Source organism: Pararge aegeria, chromosome 18 (assembly GCF_905163445.1).
Source record: "Pararge aegeria chromosome 18, ilParAegt1.1, whole genome shotgun sequence".
Taxonomy (NCBI): Eukaryota; Metazoa; Arthropoda; class Insecta; order Lepidoptera; family Nymphalidae; genus Pararge; species Pararge aegeria.
This window is the reverse complement of record NC_053197.1, coordinates 14850559-14877811: the sequence shown is the minus strand read 5'-3', so window position 1 is coordinate 14877811 and position 27253 is coordinate 14850559. Positions and strand designations below refer to the sequence as shown.

The 27253-nt window shown below is 36.7% G+C and overlaps 3 protein-coding genes across 4 annotated transcripts; all 3 read left to right on the top strand.

Annotated features, from left to right (window-relative positions):
• The first annotated feature begins 250 nt into the window (after positions 1–250).
• Positions 251–5063, top strand: LOC120631505. Its single transcript, XM_039901121.1, has 4 exons — positions 251–337; positions 1402–1569; positions 2523–2664; positions 3646–5063. Exons 1-4 carry the CDS (start codon positions 251–253, stop codon positions 3807–3809), a joined length of 561 nt encoding a protein of 186 aa, XP_039757055.1. The 3' UTR covers positions 3810–5063.
• A 6800-nt stretch (positions 5064–11863) lies between these two features.
• LOC120631481 lies at positions 11864–17563 on the top strand. The gene is made up of 4 exons (XM_039901089.1): positions 11864–12455; positions 13630–13803; positions 15324–15480; positions 17252–17563. The coding sequence occupies exons 1-4, from the start codon at positions 12369–12371 to the stop codon at positions 17389–17391; spliced, it is 558 nt and encodes a 185-aa protein (XP_039757023.1). The 5' UTR covers positions 11864–12368; the 3' UTR covers positions 17392–17563.
• Positions 17564–20228: 2665 nt separating this feature from the next.
• LOC120631559 lies at positions 20229–25222 on the top strand. Of its 2 annotated transcripts, XM_039901192.1 has the most exons (6): positions 20229–20412; positions 20800–20977; positions 21902–22078; positions 23073–23229; positions 24228–24390; positions 25085–25222. In XM_039901192.1, the coding sequence occupies exons 2-5, from the start codon at positions 20891–20893 to the stop codon at positions 24362–24364; spliced, it is 558 nt and encodes a 185-aa protein (XP_039757126.1). In that variant the 5' UTR covers positions 20229–20412; positions 20800–20890; the 3' UTR covers positions 24365–24390; positions 25085–25222. The 2 variants fall into 2 exon arrangements, with proteins under 2 accessions (XP_039757126.1, XP_039757127.1); XM_039901193.1 differs by lacking the exon at positions 25085–25222 and having other exon boundaries at positions 24228–24403.
• The last annotated feature ends 2031 nt before the right edge of the window (positions 25223–27253 follow it).

Sequence of the window (27253 nt, the reverse complement as noted above, 5' to 3'; positions counted from 1 at the left end):
CATTGAATTTCACAGAACGTAGTTATCTAGATTTATTTTAAAAAAACATAGTTTTAGCTTATTGATGCTGGATACAGAGCTCCGAAATATAATACAATGCAGACGTAGTTCGCTTTATATCCGATATAAATATACAGACGGACAGTGGGTTATATTGTCCAGGCTTATTCCATCCCGCGTAGTGAGTGCACGCGTGCAAACAGAATTTTAAAACACAATTTTTATTCGTAGTTTTTTTTTGCTCGTAAACATGTTTTGTGAGATACCTGTATTCGGAAGATGCTGTTTTTGCATGCCCCTGAGAAGGGGTATATTGACTTTTGGATATCTTAACATAGTGAGTACATACTGTATGTTACATCTCGAGATCTTTGTTAATAATAGAGTTTGTGTAACTACACAAACTTTTGTCGGAGGATAATTCAAGGGTAATAACGGAATTGATGTGTCCTGCATTTTTCTACATGAGGTAAATTACCTTAGAAGATTGCGCTCGTGTTGCTTGTGTGTCTGTGTGGTGTTTTGTTGTGTGACTTGGTTTCTACGTAGGAACGTATTGTTTATGTATCATCAGCACAGATGAACTTCCTAATGACAAGGTTGCTTGGAGGCAGTCATCTGCGCTCTCATCTAAGGAAGTTAAACGATTGTAAATGTTGGAAACAGAAACAGTTTTTTTATAGTAATAATTGACGAATCAAGCAGATGTCCCACCTGATGGTAAGTGAAAAACCATCTGTTTTTTTTTTGTTTTTTTTTTTTTTTACTTGTATATTGATATGAGTTTTACCTGAATTAAACAATTATTATTATTATTATTATTATGAAGCCTCACGTGCCTGAAATTACTCCGGCACCCACGCGATTCACACCGGAACACAGCATTGCAACAATGCTGCTTAGCGGCAGAAATAAGTATGGTTGTAGTACTTCCCTGGGCGAGCTGTCAAAAAAAGCTCTACTGCTACTATCTGTTTAGTTTCTTGACAGATTCTTCTCGGTAGAATCTGCATTTCTGAATCTGTGGTAGAGTTACTACTAAACACGTCTGTTACGTTTCAAAAGTGCTTATAGGGTAGACCTACTTAAAAATAATAAAATACATTATTTTTGAATCATGATAAACACCGAAAGTCTGCTAGGCACCGATTTTTGAAGTTCAAGCGGTACAAAATTATGTTTATATAGACGTGAAGTTTCACCTGTCATGGCGGATCGCTAGGTTTTACAGTTTTATTAATCGAAAATAAATAACAATCTCAATTCAAATATAAATAAAAAATATATTTTTCATGATCAGCTGGAATCATACATATATAATTAGCTAAATACAATATTTTAGCGATTCTTTGTTACTGTCATTATACCTATTTAAAAATTATAATAACTTTTTTGTTACAGTTGTTCGCAGCATTCATGGTCGGTGTGTACAGCTACTCCGTTCACCATAGCTACTACATGACCATGGTGTTCCATGGTGTAGCCAGTGATATAGACAGCGAACTGGGTGTTGCTATATACTGTGCTGATATCATCTTCAGCGTCGTGTTGCTTTACGGAGCCCATAGAGTAAGTAAACAATTTAAATCTCCATCTAATAGGTGTCTTATGCCTGTTGTCACTAACGTCTAATTCTATATTTCCTAGACATACCAACATTTACCTTCCACCAATCGATTTTCACTAGGCAACTCATTTAATCTAACTTGTCTATGGTTCTTGCAACAAGGCGTGGTATTTTATTTTTATATTGTCTTATTTTTAATTTTTCGTATAGATTTCAGGTTATTAAAAAAAAAGTATTTTTTTTTTTCATCTGTCAAATGTTATTTTACGAGTCCCAAAGTCAACTCTGTTTATTTAGCTCTTTTGAAAAGTCAACTCTGTTTATTTAGCTCTTTTGAAAAGTCAACTATGTTTATTTAGCTCTTTTGAAAAGTCAACTCTGTTTATTTAGCTCTTTTGAAAAGTCAACTCTGTTTATTTAGCTCTTTTGAAAAGTCAACTCTGTTTATTTAGCTCTTTTGAAAAGTCAACTCTGTTTATTTAGCTCTTTTGAAAAGTCAACTCTGTTTATTTAGTTCTTTTGAAAAGTCAACTCTGTTTATTTGGCGTGATCCTACTGATTCAAAAGACAGGCTCTACTGAGAAGATCCGAGCAAGAATCTTAGCAGTAGCTCCTTTCTAACATCAACAATTTACAATTTAACATTCAGTTTCCATCTTTTGAGAGATTAAAGTAAGTGACAGTAAAGTACCGACGTGCTCTGCGAGGCATGGAGTAGGACGCCACTTATTTCCTGACCCTGGGCAGGTACCTAATAAAAGAAAGTGATGTATAAAATTTGCACTCTTTGTGAAACTACTGGGGAAATCCTTATCACCACAAAGGAAACGGTGGTTATGTTGGACTTGTACCGACAAAAACCCCACGGTGTTCTATACAGACACCTGGTGTGCCCTGATGACGCTTACGCAATTAAAATACTACCCTATTTCAACTACTTTTATCATTTTTCCAGCAAATCATTATCTACCTCAAAGTGTTCTACTATTACACTCTTTGCACCCTCTTCGCTACGGTCCTACTGGAGGTCATAGCCTGCACCCAAAGATATTTCTACTTGGAACTGGAACTATTGCCATTGTTCTTCGCTGGATTAGGTAAGAACATTTTTTTTCACAATCATTAGATTGTGTTGTTCATAAACCCAATTGCTTCTTTAACTAAGCCACTATGAATCCAAAACATTGCACTTAATTTGATTGTCTCTTAACGCAGCAATAGATTGTAAAGGGGGAACATTATTGCTGCGACTTATCAGAGACATTAAGCAGGCTCATATATTTTTTTTCGAACATATTATTTTATTTTAACACGCCTTTCCTTGTTTAAATGTAAAAGTGTCTTTGTTTGTTTATTTTTTGTGTTCTATAATCAACCGTTTGAGACAGGTCTCTAAAAGTCCATATTTATTCACTCAATAAATTTAGTTATTTATTTAAGTAATAATACATATAGAAAATAAATAAATAAATAAATAAATTTAGTTGAATTAATGTTTATTTAGGTTATCGACAGTCTTCAACACTGGTGTAGAAGTGTAAAATTTAATTGTTTTGAATATTTCTTAGAGATACTGCATATCGGATAGATTAAATAAGCTGTCGATGTTTGAAGAGAAAAAAAAAAGTGTATATAAAAAACTCATGTGTTTGTCCTTGATTCACGCCCTAAAAGTTGATTGTTGCTTGCCAATCCACTCGATTTTTGGCACAAAGTTACTTAAAAGAATAGAAAGTTACGTAGGCTACTTTTTATCCTGACTTGTAGAAAATAGTAATAATCGCGTACGAAGAACCCTGGCCACAACTAGAGCTAATATAATTTAATATTCATTTATTTCATGTAGGCCTGGTTTATAAGCACTTTTGAAACGCCAAGTCAGTGTGTTTGTAGTGACTCTACTCAACCGGTTCGTTAGGCAGATTCTACCGAGAAGCAGCCGGCAAGAAACTTAGAAGATTGCTCTTTATCATTATCGTTTTACAGTTTACCATCTCTATAATTTTCTATTTTATGAGAAATTAGCGAAGCGGCCTTCGTCCAAGCAGCCTTGTGAAATATTTTTTGTATCTGTACAGCTATACACGTCTACCTCATATTCCTGGTGAGGAGTCTCCTGAAGAAGCTGGAAATCTCCGGGCACACGTACGAAAACCAACTCCATCAGATAGTCAATGGGGAAACTGTTAAGGAAGCAAGCACGGTGTATCCGAGCACCGTGGTGCCCGTGGAAAATGCGTAACTACTTTAAAACAAGATATTGTTATGACAATGCGAGTAGTGGAGCTAGTGAGGTCATTATCGCGTGCATCTAACGAGTGACATTAGTGTTCCAAATCGGTGGCCTAATATTATATTATAGGTATGAACAGTGAGCTTATAAATACAAAAGTGGTAGTTCTTTTCAAACAACTGTCAAAAACACCGATAGTAACATATGAAATCAATGGGTACGACAGTGAGTTCGGTGGGTGTTTGAAGTGATCATTCGCATGGAGTCGTAGATATTTTAACACACGATATATTTTATTACAGCTACGTGGAAAAAGTATAATAGCGAAATCTTATTCGTCTAAAATTACAGCGTCTTGAAAACCCTCTTGTACCCGTTTTCACTAACGACGATCAAGGCAATGAGACAAGCCTAATCTAAGGAGATTTCTAGGCGTACATTTACCAATAGTTATCACTAAATTATTATCCGATTGAGGGTATGCACGATGACTAAGGTTTAGTGGAAACGCGCTAAGTATAATTTACCACCTCAAGGTGTAAAAACCGGGTATAGAAAAATATTAACCTGGACAACTTAATTGACTACTAATTAACTATTTTATACATTTTTACTTAAAGACGTAGTAATTCGATTTGAAATAATATGATGTATGGGAGTTCGCCATTGTTCTTTACTGCCCGCTAAATTTAAATTTAATGAAATGTGCCAATCAACCATACGACGGCCGACTGGCGCAGTGTGCAGCGACCCTGCTTTCTGAGTCTATGGCCGTGGATTCGATTCCCACAACTGGAACATGTTTTTGTGATAAACATGAATGTTTTCAAGTGTCTGGGTGTTTATCTGTATATAATAACTATTTAGGTATATCATTCACAAAATATTATCAGTCATCTTAGTACCCATAACACAAGCTACATCAACAACCTATAAAAGGCCCACTACAAGGCACGGGTCTCATCGAAGTTTGAGAAGGCGGATTAGTGGACTTCAAACGCCTTTGAGAACACCATGGACAACTCTAAGATATCGTGTAGAAACCAGTAGAAAGATGTAAGCCTGCCACACCAGGTTAGATTGCAGTCAAGGGCTAACTTGTGTTGGAATAAAAAAAGGAAATATTTGATTGGTTTTTTATCGTGTATGCTCTCTATAAATATAACATTAATCTTATATCTTTAAACGAGCATTTCTTGTATATAATTGGAATCTTGCAATCGGCTTCAACGATTTTCATGAAATTTGGTATACAGGGTTTAGGGGGCGATAAATCGATCTAGCTAGGATTCATTTTTAGAAAATGTAATTTTATTTGTGTTTTCGGTAATAACCGATTTGGTGCAACGAAGTTGCACGCGTCAGCTAGTATATTTATATACATTGTGAAATAGATGATACGTTCGGACCTGGCAATTTAGATTAGATATAATGCGGAGCTGAAAACGGAAATCATTTTCCGTTTTTATGAAGGCGACAATAATTGAAACGCCCCTTTTAAATCATTGAATAGAGACTCATATAAGTTTCCGATAATATTATTATTTGCGCATTCATCATATCAATTATCAACCTATTACCGAGAAGGTGATAAGGCCGTAGTCCACCACGCTGGCCCAGAGCGGATTGATGGATAAACGCACATCCGCTTCGGCGTAGACGTGGGGGAAGGAGACGGCGGGAATATGCCGCATGCCGCTTGCCCTGGGAGGCGGCGGGTAGTTATTGGGCTAGCTACCCGTCCCTATATGAGTCTCCCTACCGTCTGAGGGGGGTCAAGCTGTCCTGATCCCCTCCTCCTTAGCGCAGTAGCCCTGGCAATCAGTTGGGGCGGTTGGTAGCCGTCTGGGAAGTATACAACGGGTTCCCCGGACGTCCAATAAAGCCAACGAGAGGGACATGCCGTGGTGGTTTATAGTTCGGGTAAACGAGTTCCACATAACCTCTGTCCTGCCCAAAAGGACAGAGGTAGCCATAAAGCTTTTCTACCACAACAAAAAAAAAAAAAGGCTTGCAGGTTTCCAGCAAGTGATATTTTAATTACTAGAAACGCACATAACTTAGAGGTGCGTGCTGGGATTCGAACTCGGCCCCCCTTAAGTGAAGTCGAGGTCACACCAAATGCGCTATCACCGCTTCTACACAATTTACACATAAAATTTTCTAAATTAATTGAAATATCATAAAATGTTGTTAACGTGACGCAGCCTAGTATCTGCGTTTTTTTTAAATTTAACTATTTAATATGACGTGAGGAAACCTGCAAGCCTCCATTATTTTCTCAAAGGCGTGTGTATTCCACCAATCCGAATTTGACCAGCGTGGTGGACTAGGAGATTATAGCAAATTATGCGGAATTTTCATTGCATATAAAGAATTCCGCAAAGTAACACCTGCTTCTAAGAAATAAGCTTTATTTTACTACTCGTAACTTGATGAACCATGCGAATTGATGTTTTAATGACTTTGTAATAAAAAATATATGTGTAATGAAAGAGCTACCGCTAAAACAGGATTTGGCAAAAATAAAAAGGTCGATGACATTCCAGTGAGCAAGTATGATTGAATAATAAACTTTAGGTTTTAGCGGTCCAGTTATAAAGGGCCCTGATATTTTGTCTATAGTTGAAAAATTATACGATTTATTTAACGTTCGGCTATGATCTTACCTGATGGTAGGTGACTTTGCCTATGCTTATAACGTACTAATCTTGAAATAGCCTAGGCTAGAGATAAATTGGTCACTACCGGGAATTGAACCCAGTATCTCCCAATTATAGACCACATCGCTGGCCGCTGCGCCACGGAGGTCGTCATAATTGTATTTATTTTCGCTACCTTTATTATAGTTTTTGTAACCAAAGAGTAATATTTATAATAATATGAGTTTAAATTCAAAGTCAATTTGCACTTTACTTTGACTTTGTGTTTCAACACAAAGTATTGATGCCTTTAAAGTGTTTTTAAAGCCGACGTACACGACGAATGTTTTAAGCGCCAACGCACCAATTAAACGTGTTTACACGATAAAAGTTTATTGTTGTATTAGTATCAAGTCCGGCAATAAGTACTATAAAAAAACACAGTGCATCGTGTCAGAAGTGAGATTGACGTCCGTATCGCGCTAAGCAAAGAGGCGTTCATGAAGCATTCATGTATGCAACTAACGTGTGAACAATCATAAGCGCGCGTTTAAAGAATAGTTTTGTGATTGGTCGCTCGTAGGACGCTGAACGCGGTTTGACCAAGTCTTTGATACAAATGACTCCTTTTTTTTTTTTTTTTTTACAATTACAAGATAGACCTTGACATGTTATCTCAACGGTGATGCGAGATGATGCAGTCTAAGATCGTAGCAGTGTAACCTGTTGGTTAGTATGGCAGTTATATTTCAACTATGCTCCTTATTATCAACGTAATATGCTGATATTTCGATGCAGAGTACAATGCTCTTGGTACCTTTATGGCGTCGTTAACGCGCGTTAATTGTACGCATATAGCACCGTGTACATGAGCCCTAAAGGGACTGCTACTGTATCGCGTTTTAACTAAAAATGCGTTTGACGCGCTTTAGTTCTTAAGTTTAACTTTATACCATTATAACTATGTACATAAAAGAGAATTATTTAATAAAGCTTCTAGTTTTTTATATGTCGTATTTTATTTTATTTGCAATCTTTACTTGAGGAAAGATTGTCAAACAACCTCTGAAAAGTTCTCTAATGCTCGTTTTCTCTAACGACTAATAATGCAAGGCCAAAATTAGAACCTAATCTATTCCTAGGCCTACATTTTACCTACCTTTCACCAATCTATATATTTTCACTAGACAAATCATATAACGTAACCTGTCTACGATTCTTAACACAAGTTGTAGTATTTTGTGTTTGTACTCTCATATTTTTAGTTTTTGATATGGATTTAAAATTATTGAATATATATTGAAAATATTTTTAATTTTGTATCTGTTAAACGTCAGTTACCTCTATGTGATCAAATCAGAAATGTGGAGATTCCTAGAAGAACCAGAGTTACCGAAATAGCTCAACGAGTCGCGAAGCTGAAGTGTCAATGGGCGGGGCACATAGCCCGGAGAAAGGTACGCCGTTGGGGTCCCAAGGTGCTGGAATGGCAGCCCCGTACTAGAAAGCGCAGCGTTGGTTGACCCCCAACGAGCTCGATAGACGACATTAACGCGTCTCAGGGAGCCGCTGGATCCAAGCGGAACAAAACCGTGGAATTTGGAACTCCCTACGGAAGACCAATGTCCAACAATGGACGTCTATCGATTGATAAGATAATGATGATTATGAAACGTCAGTTTGTGAGTAGCATCTAAAATGGATGTCAAAACAGGATATTTCCAAAAGGGACAGCAATGTAAGAGGTACATAAATTTTGGGGCAAACAAACATAAACGTAATATATAAATGGCCATGTGTGGTTTTATGTCCAATAGGCGGTACGAATATGTGTTAAAATTAAGCAATTTAGAATTTAACAAAGGAGAAAATGCATCGTCGAAAATAGGGGCACCAAGAAGATTTAATTTATTTTTGGAAACTAATGAAATTTTTGGAATTAAAGAATTTAAACTATCAATGATCTTGTTTTTGTTGTCCAGTGAAACCAAATCCAAGAAGTATACCTCACACTTCGAGGAATTCAGATTTGAACCGATCTTGGCAAAAAGATGAGTTATGAGTTTATGAGTTCTTTTTACATTACGCACCGGGGAATCGGTTCCTAACTTTGAATGGCGCCTAACTTCATTTTCATTATCTAAAAGTTGGTGAAACATTTTTTTTCTTCAAGCATCACCTTAATCATTAGGTATCGGATTCGATTCGAGAGATCCGGTTAGTCGGATTTGTAAAAAAAAAAAAAAATAGGTACGCTTGCAACACTGTAATATGAATAAAACATCTCTAATTGTCATCATCCATAGTCCACCCCCGGTTCTAACGTCCTATATAAACAAAAAGTGGATATAAACAGTCGACTTACAAGAAATGGTCATAAATTAGCATCTGCAAATCGTCTGCGAAAGGTGCAGAAGTCATTTGTGGGATTGAGTATAGGTACGCTTTTATAATATGATTCCAAAGGTAATTTTGGACCTACAATGCATAAGTTTAAAGAATGTGTTAAAACACATTTATTACAGCGAGGTTTATTACGCAATTGATGAATTTCTTAATGACAAGGTTGCTTGGAAGCATCCGGCTCCGCTTTCATCTCTCACAAGATAGAAAAATGAATTTTAAAATGTAAAATGTAAATTGTTGATATTGGAAAATAGCAACTGCTGAGTTTCTTACCGGCTTCTTCTCGGTAGAATCTGCCTTCCGAACCGGTGGTAGACTCACTACACACAGACAGACTAGACGTTTCAAAAGTGCTTATATTAGGCCTACTTGAAAAAAATGAATTTTGAATTTTGAATCTTAACCTATTAAAACCCCATAGCGGAGCATATGCCTCCACTCTCATAGAACAGAGAGTTTAAGTGTATAGACGACGCGATGTCGCGTGAAAACCGATTAGGGGTATGACTACCATAACCCCTAGCAGGTAAGCCCGCTACCATCTTAGACTGCATCATCACTTAACACCAGGTGAGAATTCAGTCAAGGGCTAACTTGTAGTGGAATAAAAAATAAATTACAGCCTAACGCTACTTCTATGCGCGTTGATGGGTTTTATCCATAATTGTCATAATCTATATATATATATAAAAGAGAAAGTGTGTGGGTATGTACCGTATAGTCTCCGAAATGGCTGGACCGATTTCAATGAAACTTTCAGGGAATCTCCGGATTGACCTGCCGAGTAATCCTGTGAGTTTGGTGACGATCGGAGCACTCCTATTTTTGAACTGTCCAACTGTCAAATACAGCTTTTATTTACTATGATGATATTCTATTGTTGGGTGTACATGGGTGTAGATAATGATCTTCACCCGCTCGAGAAGAGAATAAATACGGAAGGAGAAGAAATAAATGATTTAATATATTATGAGACTTGAATTAAAAATTTAATGATGTAAGTTTATTGTTTAAATATAATAAAGCAAAATCTAGCCCGGCGAAGCGGGCTGGGTACGCTAGTAAGTGATAAAAGTCGTGACCGTCGGTTGAACATGCTCCCCGAGGCACGGAGGTGGACACCGCGAATTTCCTTACTCTTTGCTGGTACTGAGAATTTCAAGAGAAATACCTACCTAAGGTAGAAACTTACCTATAGAGTTTTTTGTGACAGACCTCGCTCGGGGGATTATTACCGGCAAACTTATATCTGCCGCAAAACAGCAATGCTATATTTCGAAGGGCGTGGTTGCGTAATTATAGCCACTAGAAGCTTATCTCAGGTTCATCGCCACCGGGCGCCATTTTGTAAAAAAAAACATTTTCCTTGCGTGGCCTGCGAAGTGTTGCTCTGATTGAAGTGGTTCTTCAATTACCACCAGGCCATCTGCTTGATCCGTCAATAAAAGCTATCAATAACATGTTTTTTTTTTAACTTTTACAATTTTATTTAAAAAAAAAAATATTTTTTCATATTTACTCTGTGGGTGCAGTAGAGTCGTCGTAGAGAGGACGATGAAAACTATATCAGCCTAGTAGATAAAAATGCCCAGCTCGCTATCGCATCTATATAAATCAAAAAACCACAACCCGGGAATCGAAACCAGGACTTGTGATAGTTGAATTTGTTTTTTACTAGGCTAGCGAGGCAGTTCTCTCTAGGATGCTGTAAATTATTACTCAAAGTTTCTAGCTAGCCACTTTATCGCGTAGGTATGTGACCAGACGACTTATGACACAAAGAGTCGACAATGTCGCATTTCCGCGCTGTAAATAAGATAATTCTATCGCGGTTTACATCATACGACCTCACGATACGATTGTCGGACCAGTCCTGTGTGCAGAGCATGCATGGAGGCAGATGAAACACCGACACACGTAATACTTCGATGTAGAGTAGCGAGCAACGTACAGCATACCTTGGCTCCCCAGCATCACTCCCTGAACTCACTTGGCGACCTGGGCGGCCTGCTCAGCTTCTGGAATGAGCTCGGCTGGCTGGAGTGACCCAGCGGGGAGCCGTACCAGTGGCACAACGTACAACGGAAGGTTCCGGTCGACCAAGTACGGAGACAAGCCCCTGGGCTTGTCAAAAGTAGAAGAAGACGATAGTCGGACAGAAAAAATTGTTTATTTATTCAATTTAATTCTTCTGTTTGCAAAGTGGGCACAAGGTTCTTCGACAGCGTCGTGTAGATGGGGAAGACACGGAGAAATCGGTGAAAATAATTTAAAGTTAATTTTGATGATGTACCTAAAAAAAAAGTTGATCTTATTCCTAATTTCAATTAGTTTTTTGATGGCACAGACAATACAAATATGATATACCTATATGATACATACAACAATTATAATCTTAATAAGATTATACTATTCTTGAATAATTTGTATATATTACTTATCAATTTTATTACTTTCTATACAACGCAACGTGTAAATGAAAACCGAAATAATAATTCACAGATTTTATAGGAATGTACATTATGTACTGCCTCTGGGACCTATCTGCGAACCGAAAACCTAATAGTTTTTGAGTAAACCACTGCCATAGTTTGTACTGAAGAAAACAGCCCTAACATCACATGCAAAATGAAAATTATGTAACTCCTGTCACTTTATTACGGTACTATGCGCGTGTCGGTCTTTTTACTTCAATAGGGTTGTCATAAGTAAACAAGAATTAGGTACAACAGTAATGTCTCAACGAATTTATAACAAGTATTGGTCTGAGAACGCTGCCTCAGGTGTTTTTTACTTCTGTTTTTGTTTTAAAAATGACCCGACGAAAGTGTTTCAATTGGTCACATCGAACATTTGCCATTCATTGCCAGTTATCGGGTTTCCTACCACCCCAAATTTATTTTTCTAGCATGGCAATTTACTAAATTAGTAATCGTATCGCTACAGTATACATTAAAACTTCTGTGAAATGAGCCATTATCCAAGATTGGGTGTTTCATATTAAGATCAGCGAATTGTGGAGTGAGAAGCGTTTTTAAGAAACGTAAGTGAAATATTAAACAGTGCGTGAATTCTATTTTGTTAATTAACTAAAATTATATTAAAGTTTAAGAGGAAGCAAATCGAAATATCTATGATTAACTGCTGCCTGTCTTTGTCCGCGTTTATTGGTCTTTCACGAATCCCTTATTATTTTTAATATAAGTTGGGATTTAATTTCGATTCCAGTACAATAAAATTTCAGAAGTAAATTAAAATCTATTTGTTAATTTACAAACTGACGCAGCACAGCGCGCTACACAGTCGACACTACAATAGGGTGTTTCTTAATTCACCAAATAGGAGATTATTCTCTAAGTGTTTATTCTTTTGCCAAAAATTAAGAGACATTGAAGACAACCTGAGACCATAAGACTATAAGAACAACATAAGACTTCAAAAAGCCACCGAGAAAAATAAAGAACAAGGAAAAGTATGAAGAAAATAATTTAAAGCTGTATCTTAAATTAAATTACTTATAATGCGTGTGGAAATACCAGAGTGCCAGCGTTGCTGCTGCTGTTTGCCGTTAAGACGTGGTGTTCTGGTTTTCGGATATCTTAACTTGGTAAGTATTCATCCATAAAAATGTATTACGTCGAAGTCTGACTGCGAAGACTGACTCCAAGACCAAAGTTTGTTGAACTACCATAGCTACTGTAATTCCTACCGAATTTACCGTGGTAATGCATCATTAGTAGCTGTCACCTGGAAATAAGTAATAAATAATACAATTACAGTTTACGGGCGCCGTGATAAATCCCAAGCGTTATGTGGGATTTCACTTCATTCTATATATGGGCGCCGATAGCCCAGTGGGTAGGACTTCGACTTTACTTACGAGGGGCCGAATCCCAGCACGTAACACTAACTTTTCTAAGTTATGTGCGTTTTAAGCAATGAAAATATATTTGCTTCAACGGTGAAGGAAAACATCGTGAGGAAACCTGCATGCATGAGATTTCTCCATAATGTTCTCAAAGGTGTGTGGAGCCCACTAATACGCACTGGGCCAGCGTGGTGGATTACAGCCTTAACCCCTTCTCATCGTGGGAACCCGTGCCCTGTAGTGGGCCGATAATGGGTTGATATGACGATGACTAATGGCGGTTTTATGCTATGTTTTATGATATGATAAGTGATTATGCAGTAAAATAAAGTAGTGAGTTAATCTGTTAGGGGTATGTCACTATAACGATAAATCGCTGAGCCCACCAACCAGCATTGGAGCAGCGTGGTGGGCTTATGCTCTAAAACCATCTCTCCTATGATGAGACACGGCCTGTGCCCAGCAGATCGCCGTTAATAGGCTGCGGATGATTACGACTTAGTATTTCATTTTCTATCAAATTGAGTAGTATTAGCCCATAGTATTTAACATATTTTTTCATTCATTTATTCATATACTTGATGGCCGAGTGGTGCAGTGGGCAGCGACCCTACTTTCTGAGTCCAAGGTCGTGGGTTCGATTCCCACGACTGGAAAATGTTTGTGTGATGAACATAAATGTTTTTCAGTGTCTGGGTGTTTATCTGTATATTGTAAGTATTTATGTGTATTATATTGATAAAAAAATATTCATCAGCTATCTTAGTACCCATAACATAAGCTACGCTTTACTTTGGGGCTAGATGGCGATGTGTGTATTGTCGTAGCATATTTATTATTATTACTTTTTAGTTAGTATAACATAATGTCAAAAGTCGGTTTTTTTTTTTTTAATTCTGTGGTGTATTTTCAGGCGTTTACAATATTCGTAATCACAATAGAGGCATGGGTCTCGATGGGAGAGTATGCACCCTACTCCATGACGATGATCAGAGGGGTACAGTTCCACAGCCACCTGTGGCTCTCGATGTCGCTGCAGGCTGCGGAAATACTCTTCAATATTGTTCTACTAGTTGGAGCTCACATGGTTTGTAGAGTAATTCTTTATAGCTAACTTTCACAGCGATAACGTTTGGCATGTTATGAATTTATATTAATCAGGAAGGTAAGAACGAATTTAGCTCCCAAAACACAGGGAATCGAGAAAAGAGCAATCTGCTGAGTTTCTTGCCGGCTCTTCTCGGTGGAATCTGCCTCCCGAACCGGTGGTAGAGTCACTACAAACAGACACACTTGACGCTTCAAAAGTGCTTATTAACTGGGCATACTTGAAATAAATGAATTTAGAATTTTGAGACCACAGAAATAAGAACAAACAGAATCCTGAATAGAAGCAGGCGTTATGAAAATTAAGCTTAATTTGCTACACTCCGCGAAAAGCAGTTATTCATTGTAAAATTCAACAACTCCGGTGTCGGAGCGAAACGTGAATACATTGCCGAAGATCTGTCTGGGGTATAAAGATTTAAGAAGCTATAAATTACACAGCACAGATTCTCCTGCTTTTTGCAGAGCATATATTTATTTATTTATACTCTTTATTTTCACACAAATTAAAATACATAAGAAGAATAAAAAAAAAGACAGACAGAAGAAGTATACAAAAGGCGGCCTTATCGCTTTGTAGCGATCTCTTCCAGGCAACCTTAGGATAAGGAAAACAAAAGGAAACCATACTGCAGGTTGTGCATATTAATAAAAAAAACATTCTAATAATTAAATACTAATACTTAAACTAGATTACACAAAAAAAAAAAAAAAACATAATATAATAAATATTTAAAAAAAAATTGGTTGCCTGTAAAGTCGGTATACGGGCGAAAGTTTTACGTGACAACGACTTTGAGTGGTAAAATAATTATAATGTGAATATTCATTCGTATAGTAGGAAGAAGGATGAAATAATAGTAACAATTTAAAACATTTATTTATACAAAGAATCTCGCACTGAATTTCATATTAACAAAATTTTATTTTTACCTTTACACATACATACGTATTTATATACAAATATACATACAATAACTTGCAATACATTTGCGTACAATGAAACAGCGTTTACTACAAAGGGACGCGTGCCTTTCACTTTTTATGTCTGTCTCTCTCGCTCTTAGGCGGGCTAACCATGCCCGAGTGGAAGGGACGCGTGCCTCTCACTCGCTCTCATTGTGAGCGCATAACGTGAGCGGAGCGTAACGCAGTTTCTTGAAGTGTCACCAGGCAAACCAATTTATAAGACGTTGTCACGTCAAAAATAATAATAAACTAATATATACTATAACAAATCAAAAATACATTAACAACAGTAAATAACTCTAACAAGTCGTCTTCAATGTGAACTATAGTGGTTTTTGACAGCTTTTTTAAAAATACAAAGTGACTTAGACTGCCTTATGTCGATTGGTTGCGCATTCCACAGCTCTATGGCTTGCACTGTAAACGATTGCTCATAGAACGTAGTTCTATGAAAAAGCATAGTCAGAGTCAGTCATATAGCCAATTAATCTTGAATTTCACTGTGTAAGCCTAATTTGTTTTTTTTTTCAGAAAAAGCCACAGCTAATGCGAGCGTACTACTACTACGGTATAACAACGACTGTTGCATCCATCGTGACATTTATGGTTCTGTGGGTGAAAATAGATTGTAGACGCTGTTCCGGGATAGACTACCTTATGGAAGCCGCCTTCCTTGTTTGCGGTATAGGTGAGTGAGATTTTTATTTATTGAGCAACGCACCCCGTTTAGACATTACAGTTGCCCAATTCGTCTCCCCGGGGCTATTAAAAGAATGTATGAACGAGTAATAATTACAACAAATTAAAACATAAAAATAAGCTATATAACATTAAGAATTAAAAAAAAAAACAATAATAAAATAACCAAATATTCAAATTCAAAATAATAATAAAAACAAAACATTCAAACATATAATTAATATCTTAGATTACGTACTCTCTAATAACATTTTAATTTGTATTATGTTTACTATAACCCAAAAAAACGGTCAAGTGCGAGTCGGGCTCGCTCGCGAATGGTCCCGTATCATCTTATCAACCCGGTTCACTTTAAAACACGCGTTTTAAAGTGAACCGGGACCACAACAACACCACAGAGAAGAATAACAGGTATAACATACAGTAAAAGAAACAGTAAGGATTTTACAGTAAAACTCAATGCAGACATGCAAAGGCGGCCTTATTGCTGCAAGCAATCTCTTACAGACAACCTTTGTAGCAGTGGCGTGCGCAGGGTTTTCGACCGGGGGTTTTTTTTCATAAAGCAGGTAAATGGCATAAAATGGAAAAACTCCCCTCCAATATGAGTTATATAAAATAATTTGGGTAGGCAGTGCTTTTGTGCATGTATGAAGTGCACGCAACTGCTTTGTAGGCAGGACTTACAACAAAAGAACGGAACGGAGCAGAGAGAAGGGTTTAGGCCGTATTCCAAGTATTTCCAGTTTGTGAATGTTATGGAGAACTCTTAAGCACACAGATTTCTTTAAGATGTTTTTACCGATAAAGGAAGTGACAATATTATGACCTAAATTAAAAAAAATGCACGTAATCCCGAAAAGTTAGAGCTCTGTCCCTCCCAAAGGCTTAAGCTTTAACCACTAGGTCATCTGGTCTAAGTTAACAATGTTTGGAGATAATTTTATTGATGATAGATACCTAAACTACACTTACAGAAAAATCCTATTATAATATTAAGGATTACTTAAACGATAAAAAAGCTTGGGTGTGAATTGCTCTAGCTTCATAGCTTAATATAAATTTACTGTGAGATGGTGATAACAAAACAAAAAAATTACCCGGCTAAGTTTGTTGTGGGCTCTTCTTAGACCAGGGCGCGTTTGGAACCCTCATAGCTTTATGTTTAAGTTGGCGAACGAAGTTATCACCATCCCTTTACAATTATGTAAACATATATGTATGAACGCTTCATAAGTGCCTGTGATAGGCCTACATGAATAAAGAAATTTTGAATTGAATTGAAATGAATTAAAGTGTAAATCAATTTATACAACTATTCTGAGATTCTTCAGCGATTGTTTATAAAAGACTAGAAAGGTTGGTTCAACATTTCACCCCTACATAAATGTTGTATACTAGATTTTTCGGTATCTATTGTACTGGTACAGAAGGTACCTAAAAAGTAGGTACTGGGGGTCATCATCAACATCGTATAACAGTCCATAGCTGGAATAAAGGCATCTTAAAAATGGAGGGTTTGTCCATATCACCACGCCGGGCAGACGGGTTGCTGATCACAGTAGATGGTAGTAGCACAGAGAACGCTGCTGCCCGCCCTTAGTCGCCTCGTACGACAGCCGCGGGAAGTGGCTGGGTTCTGATTTTGAAATATAAGTAAACATGTCTACTCTACAATTTGCCCGTCAGCTACAAGATAGTTTATCAAATACTAATGCTTAAATAAAAAGGTTTATATAAAAAAACAATGTAATTTCCAGGAATCCAAGTCTATCTCCTGCTGCTCATCAGAAGTGAACTGCGCAAGATAAAGCAAAACAGCCAAAATATATGCTACGTGAACCACGCGTCGGAGTTAATGGTTGAAGCACCCCTGCATATAGGAAATAATCCTTTCTAGACGATGAAAAAAATACTGTTTGTTATGAAAATAAAAATAAAACTTAATAATTGTATTTTAGCAAAAGTGCTACTTATTAATTTAAGTTATTTATTGTTTTGTAATTAAGATTTATCATACATCGTATCATTCTATGGTCAGTATTGAAATATAAATTATTAAATAGCTTTTGCACGCGACTTCGTCTGCGTTTTATTTTGTTTTTCGATGTGGCATTTTAATTGTAGTTCTAAAAAAAATTAAAGTATTCAGTATCGCTAAGTCTTAAATAAGGGGGTTGCGGTCTGCTGTCCGCTGAGGAGTTCTGTCCTCTATCTCCAACCACATTCAGTAGATTTAGACAGTTTGGGCAAAATTAAACACATATTTTAACCTCTATAGTACAAAAATAATTATTTAAATCGGTTATAATTTAGCGGAGTTATGGTGTAAAATCGCCAAACACTTTCATCCCCTCTCCCAAAGGAACCGAGCTAAATGTCAGGATAGAAAGTATCCTATATTACTTCTAACACTTCAGCTATCAGCCGAAGCAGAGCTTTAAAACATTTTACAGCATAAATGACTATTTGCAATTTAGAGAATAACCTTATCAATTTTTTTTTTTTATGATCAGCCTGCTACAACTAGTTCAAATGTTACACATATTTCAAAATAAGATTTTGATCGTTATTAATTAATGTGACAATTTTTTAATCTAAGTGTTATTATAATATTCTTTTGACATCAATTAGTTGGGCGGTTATAACTATTTTGTAAAATTGCATGCCAAATTACTGGCAATACACTATACCCTAAATCAACATGTAAAACCTTATTGACGTGTATTTTGCAATAAATGATTATTATTATTATTATTATTATTGTTATACCTTGCTGAAGAATTACCTACCGACGCGTCTAGCTGCTGAGACATATCTAGATGCTGTTATCGAGAGCGATTACGAATAATTTCGCACATAAGTTCTACGACTAATGCAGAAGAGATGATATAACCCTTCCCTTTGCTTAACGTTTTTGACTTTAGGAAGCCATTTTGTGGAAACTTCGTCTGTGTTAAGGCCACTGCAGCGATGCCGAATCTAATTTATTATACGCTTACCATTATAAGAATGTGAAATACTCATTTGGTTGTATAATAATTATATTTACTTGACTTTACTTGTGCATGTACCTACGTATGATAAATAAATAAATAAATAATATGTTCTGTAATAACACTGCAACACTTGGATATACTATCCAAGCTATAGTTTTGTTTTAAAACGTCACTATGCCAGTCAGGGACTAACTACGACGCCAAACTCATAAGAAGACTTAGAATCACATGGCGGGCGATGGAGAGAGCTATGGTTTAAGTTTAAGGATTTCAGCATAGCTCAACAAATCGCGAAACTGAAGAAGCAATGATAGTGACACATAGCTCCGAGATCCGATGTTGGAGTCCATAGGTGCTGGAATGGGGACCTCGCACCGGTACACGCAGTGTTAATAAGCCCCTGGTGAGGTGGACCGATGACATCCAACGTGTCGTAGGGAGAGCTGAACAAGACCCTGGTATCTGGAACTCCTCACAAAAGACTATCAATTCCATTGTTCCAGCAATGGACGTCCATTGGTTGACATGACGATGATGATGATTTGACCCAGTCAGCATCTTTATAAAAGTGGTAAGTGATCTGGCAGTCCAAGGTAGTAGCCAGCCAACCTGTTAGGGGGATAGCAGTTAACCAACCAATCGGAAATTCGGAATCTGTATGGCATCATACCGAAGCCTAAATTTAAAATTATAAATTTCCAAGTTTACCCTTTGCAAGGATCGAATCTGGGTTATCAACTTAGGCAACCACGGCGCTCACAACTGCAGTAGTTCACGCGAGACTCGCTGCAAGTATTTCAATTTGAGATCAGAATTTCCAGACCTTTTGTCACAGACAAGCGAGATTGTGGACAAAGAGCCCACAATGTCGCATTTCCGCGCTCTAAATAAGATAATTATTTGAACGCTGTTTACATTATACGACATCACGATGCGATTATGATGATAATGTTTTAAACACATTTATTACAGCGAGCCCACTCATCCGCACTTGGCCAGCGTGTTGAACTACCGCCTATTCCTTCTCATTGTGGGAGGAGATCCGTGCCCTGGAGTGGGCTGGTGATGGGTTCATAAGATGATGATGGCGATGATACAGCGAGGGTTCTATACAATTGATGATTTCCTATTTTGATAGCATACTGCTCCGTTTTTATCTCTCGCAAGACAGAATGCTAAAATGTTGATGTTTCAAAAGAGCAACTGCTGAGTTTCTTGCCGGCTTCTTCTCGGTAGAATCTACTTTCCGAACCGGTAGTAGAGTCAACACAAACATAATGACTTAACGTTTCAAAAACCTACTACATATATTATAAGTGCACAAATGCATGAATTTTTCATTTTTGAGTTTAATATCCTGTTGCCATGATTTAAGATCAGCTATGCTTTCAAAAAAATATTTGTCAGTCATATTAGTTCCCATTACACAAACGACGCTTACTATGAGGCTAGATGGCGATGTGTGTATTGTGGTAATATATTTATTTATTAGAAAAAAACTGTAATAAGCGCAGGCAACAGCTAGTAAATTATTCTTCACATTGCATGAATCTTTCCGGTCTTTAAAATCTTATCTGTATTTGCAACATCTTACGATATCTAGTAGTAATCGTAACGTCACAGTATACAGTAAAGCCCTCTTGCTGAGAACCATTATCCAAGATTGGATGGTTCATAAGATCTGCAAAGTGTAGTCAGAAGCATTTTTAGGAATCATAGTCTTAGTAATCAAGTGAAATAAAAGTGTTTGTATAGCTGCTACGTTGTTTTGGTTTAACCGTAGAATCAAAATATTGAAAGTTAAATACTGACTCTTAACTTGGAAGAAGAAAAAGGATAAATTTTCCCTAGAGCGCGTGATATAAGATTTAATATCAGCTAGCTCGAATTAAAATATTAATCATTTTAATTTCTTCAAATAGGTATAGGAACTGTCTGATATTTTTATTAATGTAATGTATCAGTTGTCTGGTGGGAGACTTTGGCTGGGACTTTATCACCCTACAGAAAAAGACGTGCCGCTTAGCGACTGAACGTTCCGAACCGATCAGGGGTATTTGTTTATATAACAACCATACCCCTAACAGGTTAACCCGCTTCCATCTTAGACTGCATCACCACTTGTAGAGAAAAACGAAAAACTGAATAAATTTGAATAACAAAAGCGCGACAGTTAAAAAGATAAATTAAATTTTTCATTCGATGTAGTCATAAAAAACAACAAAAATTGAACCATCAAGTTGTTTAGTTAATTCTAAAATCAATACCTTAACCATACGCATTTTGTATGTTAACTATTTAAATTGTAGCGAGAGTTCAATGCATTGAGTTTCTAATTCAGTTCAAGAACAAGGAAAAGTGTATAAGAAATATCTGTAAAGATTGGTCGTAAACTAAATTATGCATTTGGAAATACCGGAGTGCAAGAGATGCTGCTTTTGCGTCCCGTTAAGACACGGCGTTTTGATTTTTGGATACCTTCATTTCGTATGTATCAATTCTGAGAATCGATAAATTTTAATTTAAAACAGGAAAAGCTACTACAGACCTTTATCAGGGTTTTTATCACTGATGCTCTAAACGTGATCAGTAAAACCCAATTTTACACCCTAGAACCAATGTGTTTGCTTTTGTATTTTATTATCGACATCCATTAATGACGAAAGTTAAATACAACAAAATTAATTTTTAATTTATTCTAATTTTAAATTGTAATTTTTTATTTTAATTATTAATGGTCTTTTTTGATCTGAGTGTCTTTTATATGTTGTTGTTTATCTATCAATTTTGTATTTGGGACCCCGACCTTAAATAAAATGTTTTTTTTTTATTGTTATTGATAATTGAAGTTCACTGCTGAACATAATTATTTTTCGGGAGTTCCAAATTCCGCGGTCTTGGTCTGCTTGCGTTCAGCGACATCCTGCGAATCTCTCGATGTCTTATGTCCACCTATTCAGGGATATGGGCCCCGCCTATTGCCTTGTCGATAACTCTGGCTCTTCTTTAGATTTCCTCACTCCATTTTTCATCCAAATATTATTTTAAGACTTCCAGCATATCTCTCCATTTTATACTGAGTGGTTTCTTGGCGTTTTTATGAGATCCACTTTTTTTTTTTTAATTCTTTATTTATTCGGGACTTTTCTTAACAAATATTGATACTTCCTTTCTCTTATCTTAACTTAAAATCTAATAGCATTCTGGCTACCTCTGAATAAGGTACCGCCAGGATACTTTGCCAAATCCCCACATCATGAAGATTTATTTTAAATTTACATATTAATTGGTCTCTCATTGGCCTATTCCGAACACACTCCCCCAACAAATGCAAGACATCTTCGTCTAAGATCCACATTTACCGACAACAATTCAGGGCTTTTTTATATTTTGTAATGTTTTAATTTTCAGGCGTTCACGATATTTATTGTGGCAGTGGAAATATGGGTGTTTTCCACGGGGGAGGTCACATACCACACGATAACTCTGTTTAGGGGTGCGCATATGTACATCCACTATTTGGTAGCAGTCGGGCTACATGTGGCAGAAATAATCTTCAACATTGTTCTTCTAGTTGGAGCTCACATGGTATGTAGACTAACCCCTTATTTTTTCGAAGTAAAACCAAAAATCGTTAAAATTTCGATTTGTCTCCGTCTATCTGTCTATCAATTTCTTGTAGTTGCTCCAGGTTTGCTTGAGTGATAAGTATTACTAAATTATAAAGAAGAAATACAGTAGTTTCGCGCCTTTGATCTCCGGATAAATGCCGCCATCGCCTAACTGTCTCTTATGCCAGTTAGATGCCATTTTTCTTCCTGCCCTAAATGCACCTGTTCTGCAGCATGAGTGCTCAGCATTGACGGTTTCTTCGGAGCTTTATGACTTATCTATGTTATATTACTGTGTCTAGTCGATAAGATTTTTTTCTGTAGTGAGTGAGTGACTCAATGCTATATTTAAAAAGAACATAAAGCTTTTGTAAATACTCAGTGTATTTTGAGGAATATGTTTCATTCCATTTTTTTATTGCACCGTTTCTTTTGACTAAAGATTACGAATTCTTGCATTTGACAATTTGATTGGACGTTTTATCGAAAAGGCCACATTATTTTATTTTTTTATTTAAACAAAAAAAACACCTTTATTGCGTCGTAGGGAAAACTAAGAATAGTCATAAATATTGCATATAAAAGGCGACCTTATCATTGAAAGTGATCTCTTTTAGGTTACCTAAAAGAAAGGAGTTTACAACAAAACAATACTTAAATTTAAACTACTGTTAATAATTAAGATCATATATATTCAGGGAAAAAGGTATATCTATACAAACAATAACAGCACAACAAAAGTTACTTAAGAATTTTCAAAGAATGCTCTTCAATTCCTTCAGTATTAATAACAAACTTCTGTTAATAATAATATTATTCATGGGCGTAAGCATAATCGTGAAGGTACTAATCTATTCTTTTTTTTTTTTTTTAGTTGGGAAATTCTCATGGAATGAGAGAAGAGGCCTTTCTTTGCAAAGCACTAAAAAAGGTTGAGAATGAGTTATCACACCAGATTTTATTGTTTTCAGAAAAAGCCACAGTTATTGCGCGCGTATTACTACTACGGTATAACTACGACTGTCGCCTCCTTCGTGACATTCGTCGTTCTCTGGCTCAGATTGACCTGCAGACACTGTTACTTCATGGACTACCTCATTGAGGTCGCCTTTCTTGTAACCGGTATTGGTGAGTCATTCCGTACAGTTGATAGGTGTAGCTTTTGTTCAGTAAAGGCTTCACCGCTTCACCATATCAACCCATTACCGGTACTGCAGGACACGAGTCTCCTCCTATGACGAGAGGGTCTAGGCCATAGTTCACCAGGCTGGCCAAGTGCGGATTGGTCGACTTCGCAGGCCTTTGAGAACATTATGGAGAACTTTCTGGCAGGTTTCCTCATGATGTTTTCCGTCAGAGTTTAAAGAAATATTTATATTGCTTAAATTAAAAACGCAAATAACTCCGAAAAGTCAGTAGTGCGTGGCGGAGCTCGATTTCGGTCTCCACGAAAGGAAGCCTTACCCAATAGGATTGGAGGATTGTAATTAAAATTATCACTTGTTATTATCAATACAATAATTTTACATTGAATCAAGAAAATAAAGAATCATCATTCAGCATTGTATGCAGTGCATTGTGTGCAAAAACAGTAAAAGGCCACGCGAACGTCTTACTTTTCACCCGCGGAATGTTGCAGTTTTTTTCAATGTTACCATTTTATGGTGAACTTTTAGAACATTAGAGGTAAAATAATTACTGTCATCTGCTGAATTGTATGAAGTGACGAACCGTTTATTCGAGAAACCATACTAAAGTGGAGTGGTTTTGATGCTATTATATTAGTCGTGTACACGGTTTCTGTTTATTCCTAATTCTGTGGGATTTTAATTAGAATCCCCAAACCAGCTTTGGAACATCGTGGTCGACCGATGCTCTAAAAACCCGCTAAGAGTAAAAGACACATGCCTAGTAATGGTAAACATACAAATATTCCGAGGATGATGACATTAGAAATTTTTGTGTACATTTTATAGCAGGCAAAACCGCGAGGCACAACTATCAATAATCAAATTTAATTATGTATTCTAGGAATTCAACATCCAAAATGTAGAGACAGCTCAAAAACTAATTTTAAAAGTAGGTATATTTAAAAATATTTTTTATTTTATTTTATACTTTTCCAGGAATCCAAATCTACCTCTTGCTGCTAATCAGAAGTGAACTGCTGAAGATAAGAAAAAACAACCATCTTTGCTACGTGAACCATGCGTCTGAGATGGTAGTGGACGCACCCCTCCAGTCTGGACACAATCCTTTCTAGTAAAAAAGGCGAATATATTATTAAATGTATAACAATTTATGTCCTTTTATATCCAATAAAATAATAACCTAAAATAATAATACTATGCAGAAATAAAAGTAAATAAAACTAAAACTAAAGCTGCGGGGGTTTTTAAGATGCTGGCAGAAATGCCTCCTTCAATGGCCAATCTAACTATTTGACCAAGGTAAGTATCAGCTCTAGGATCACCGGTCAGCTCAAGTCCCTGGTTATCAAGGTTTTCATTTTGCTCCTCTTAGCCTGCTCAACACTGGTACACGCCCACCATCGATAAGGTCGCTTGAGGCATCCTAAACAGGCAAACATTACACCTGCCAAGGACCGATGACCGTTATACCATCAGATTACTTGCCTTCGCTCCGCGCCAAACCAACAGGTTCTAATAGAGCTAGCACGTGAGCGTTAGAAAGAGATCGGAAAACGACTTTTAGGTCGTTCTATTATAATGTTAAGGACTACTTAAATGAGATAAAAAAAGCTTTGGTGTGAATTGCTCTAACTTCATAGCTTAATATTAATTTACTGTGAGATGATGATAACAAAAAAAAATGTAAAAAAGTTTGTTGTGGGCTTTTCGTAGACCAGGGCGCGTTTGGAACCCTCGTAGCTTTAGGTTTAAGTTGGCGAACGAAGTTATCACCATCCCCTTATAATTATGTAAATATATGCGTATGAAAGTTTAACAAGTGCCTGTGGTAGGTCTACATGAAGAAATTTTAAAACTTTACGGTGCAACGGTGGTTCGGTGAAATTCGACGGTGCAGCGCTTCCTGAACAGGAGGCGGTGACCATAGGTCGATAAAAATTTGAAGAACTCTCTGGCATGCTTGTTTCAACACATTGATTTTACCGGTAAAGCACATTTTTTTTTTAAATTTAGTTATCAAATAAAACAAACATAAAATGGTTAGTATAAAAGCACCGAAAAAATTGCAGAGGTTTGTCATCGGTGCCTATCTCCAACGGTTACCTTGGGTGTTTAATTAGAAAGAATAAAAAACCAGCTTTGAGAAAAACATACTGGTGTAAATTTTTATCTTTAATAGAAGTAAGTACTAAAATATAAAATTCATTTGAAACAGAAGAGTCAGCTAGCTCGCTTAACTAGAAAATATTCTTTCAGTTTACTTTTAATTTTTTCAATATCTACTTTGTGGATCAACGTTGAAGGTAGTTCATGAATCGCGGAACCAAAAAGGCGGTCGTTTGCTCGCCGTATGTTTACATATATTGTTATGTCGCCGTATTTATTTGCGTAAAACGCACATAACTACGAAAAGTTAAAATACGTGCCGAGGATCGAACTCGGTCCACCATGATTAGGACTTCAGTCTCACTGAGACTGAAGTCCTAATCATAGGCTATAGCCCCTTCCTACAAATTTGTCACTTATCTCAGACTGTGGCGTGCACTTGGTTTCTTACCAGGGTATGCATACAGCAAGAAAATTGCATCCTCCTCTTATACCAGTTATATATACATTTTAGGGTAGGCAGTGCTTTTGTGCATGTATGAAGTGCACGCCACTGATCTCAGACTAACCTAACATAATATAATTCGCCTCATTTTCGCCGAAGGGACGGATATCCGTTGATATTACCACCGATGTTAAGGGAATAATTTTGTTTGTGTTTTTCCCACAAATAATATCACTAATCGTTTTTATAATACGCCCCACTTGATATGGCAGTAATTCCGCGTTATCTAAACTCCCAGGGATCGAAGTTCATTTACGATTACCTACTATTCTGTTTTGTTCTATGCTTACTTTTTTTGCTCTCGAATTTAGTACCAAAACAATGTTTTCGGTGTGGTCCAACTTTTGGCGAACTATCGAAGCTAAAGCCCCGTCCAGATATGTATACCTTCACCATCCGCGATTTTTAGGATTATTTTTTTTACAAATCCCGTGGGAACCGTCGGTTTTACTGTGATTTTTAATGGTGACCGAAATCGGTCAGGAAACTACACCTATATACAAAAGGCCGAGGTTTCTCTCATTTGGTTAAGATCATTCGGTTTGTATCATTTGGTTTTGACGGTCGATTGGCGTAGTTTACAGCGACCCTGCTTTCTGAGTCCAAGGCCGTGGGTTCGATTACCACTAGTGGAAAATCCTTGTGTGATAAGCATGAATAATTTTCAGTATCTGGGTGTTTATATGTTTATTCTAAGTATTTATGTATATTATTCATAAAAATATTCATCACTCATCTTAGTACCCATAACACAAGCTAAGTTTACTTTGAGGCTAGATGGCAATGTGTAATACACACATTGCCATCTAGCCGTAGTATATTTTTTATTTATTATTTATATTATCATAGTCCAGTAAAACCTTGTCATTGAGAATAATAACAAACATAAAAACCCGTAGTCTGGTAAAACTCTGATAAACTTTATATGATAATAATTATTATATCACCACATTACACTTATCGTTTTACTTTTCTTGTCATTTAATATTTTACGATAGTACATACTTATTTTTATTCCTTGATCTCTCCAAGGCATTTGACATGGTTTCCTACGGTTTATTGTAGTACAGTAGTACGGGATGCAGCATACTTGGTACCATGCAGTTGTGGTATGCTAGCCTAATAAATCACGTCAGGTGAGTTCAGGAGCTCTCTGATTTGAACACGTTGAACTGCGGGGTAAGGCAGGGAGGTTCGGCCTCGCCTAATCTCTTAAACCCGTAAGCGAACGCTCTGATCGTATCGGAACTCGGCATCAAGCCGGTGTGCTGTCGAGTTTATGGTGTTTCCTTTAAGAAATTAAACTATATTTTAAAACTGATTTTAATACTAATTGGCAAGAAGCTATATTTTTATGTATTACCTATAAACCCTGCAAAAACGATTATAC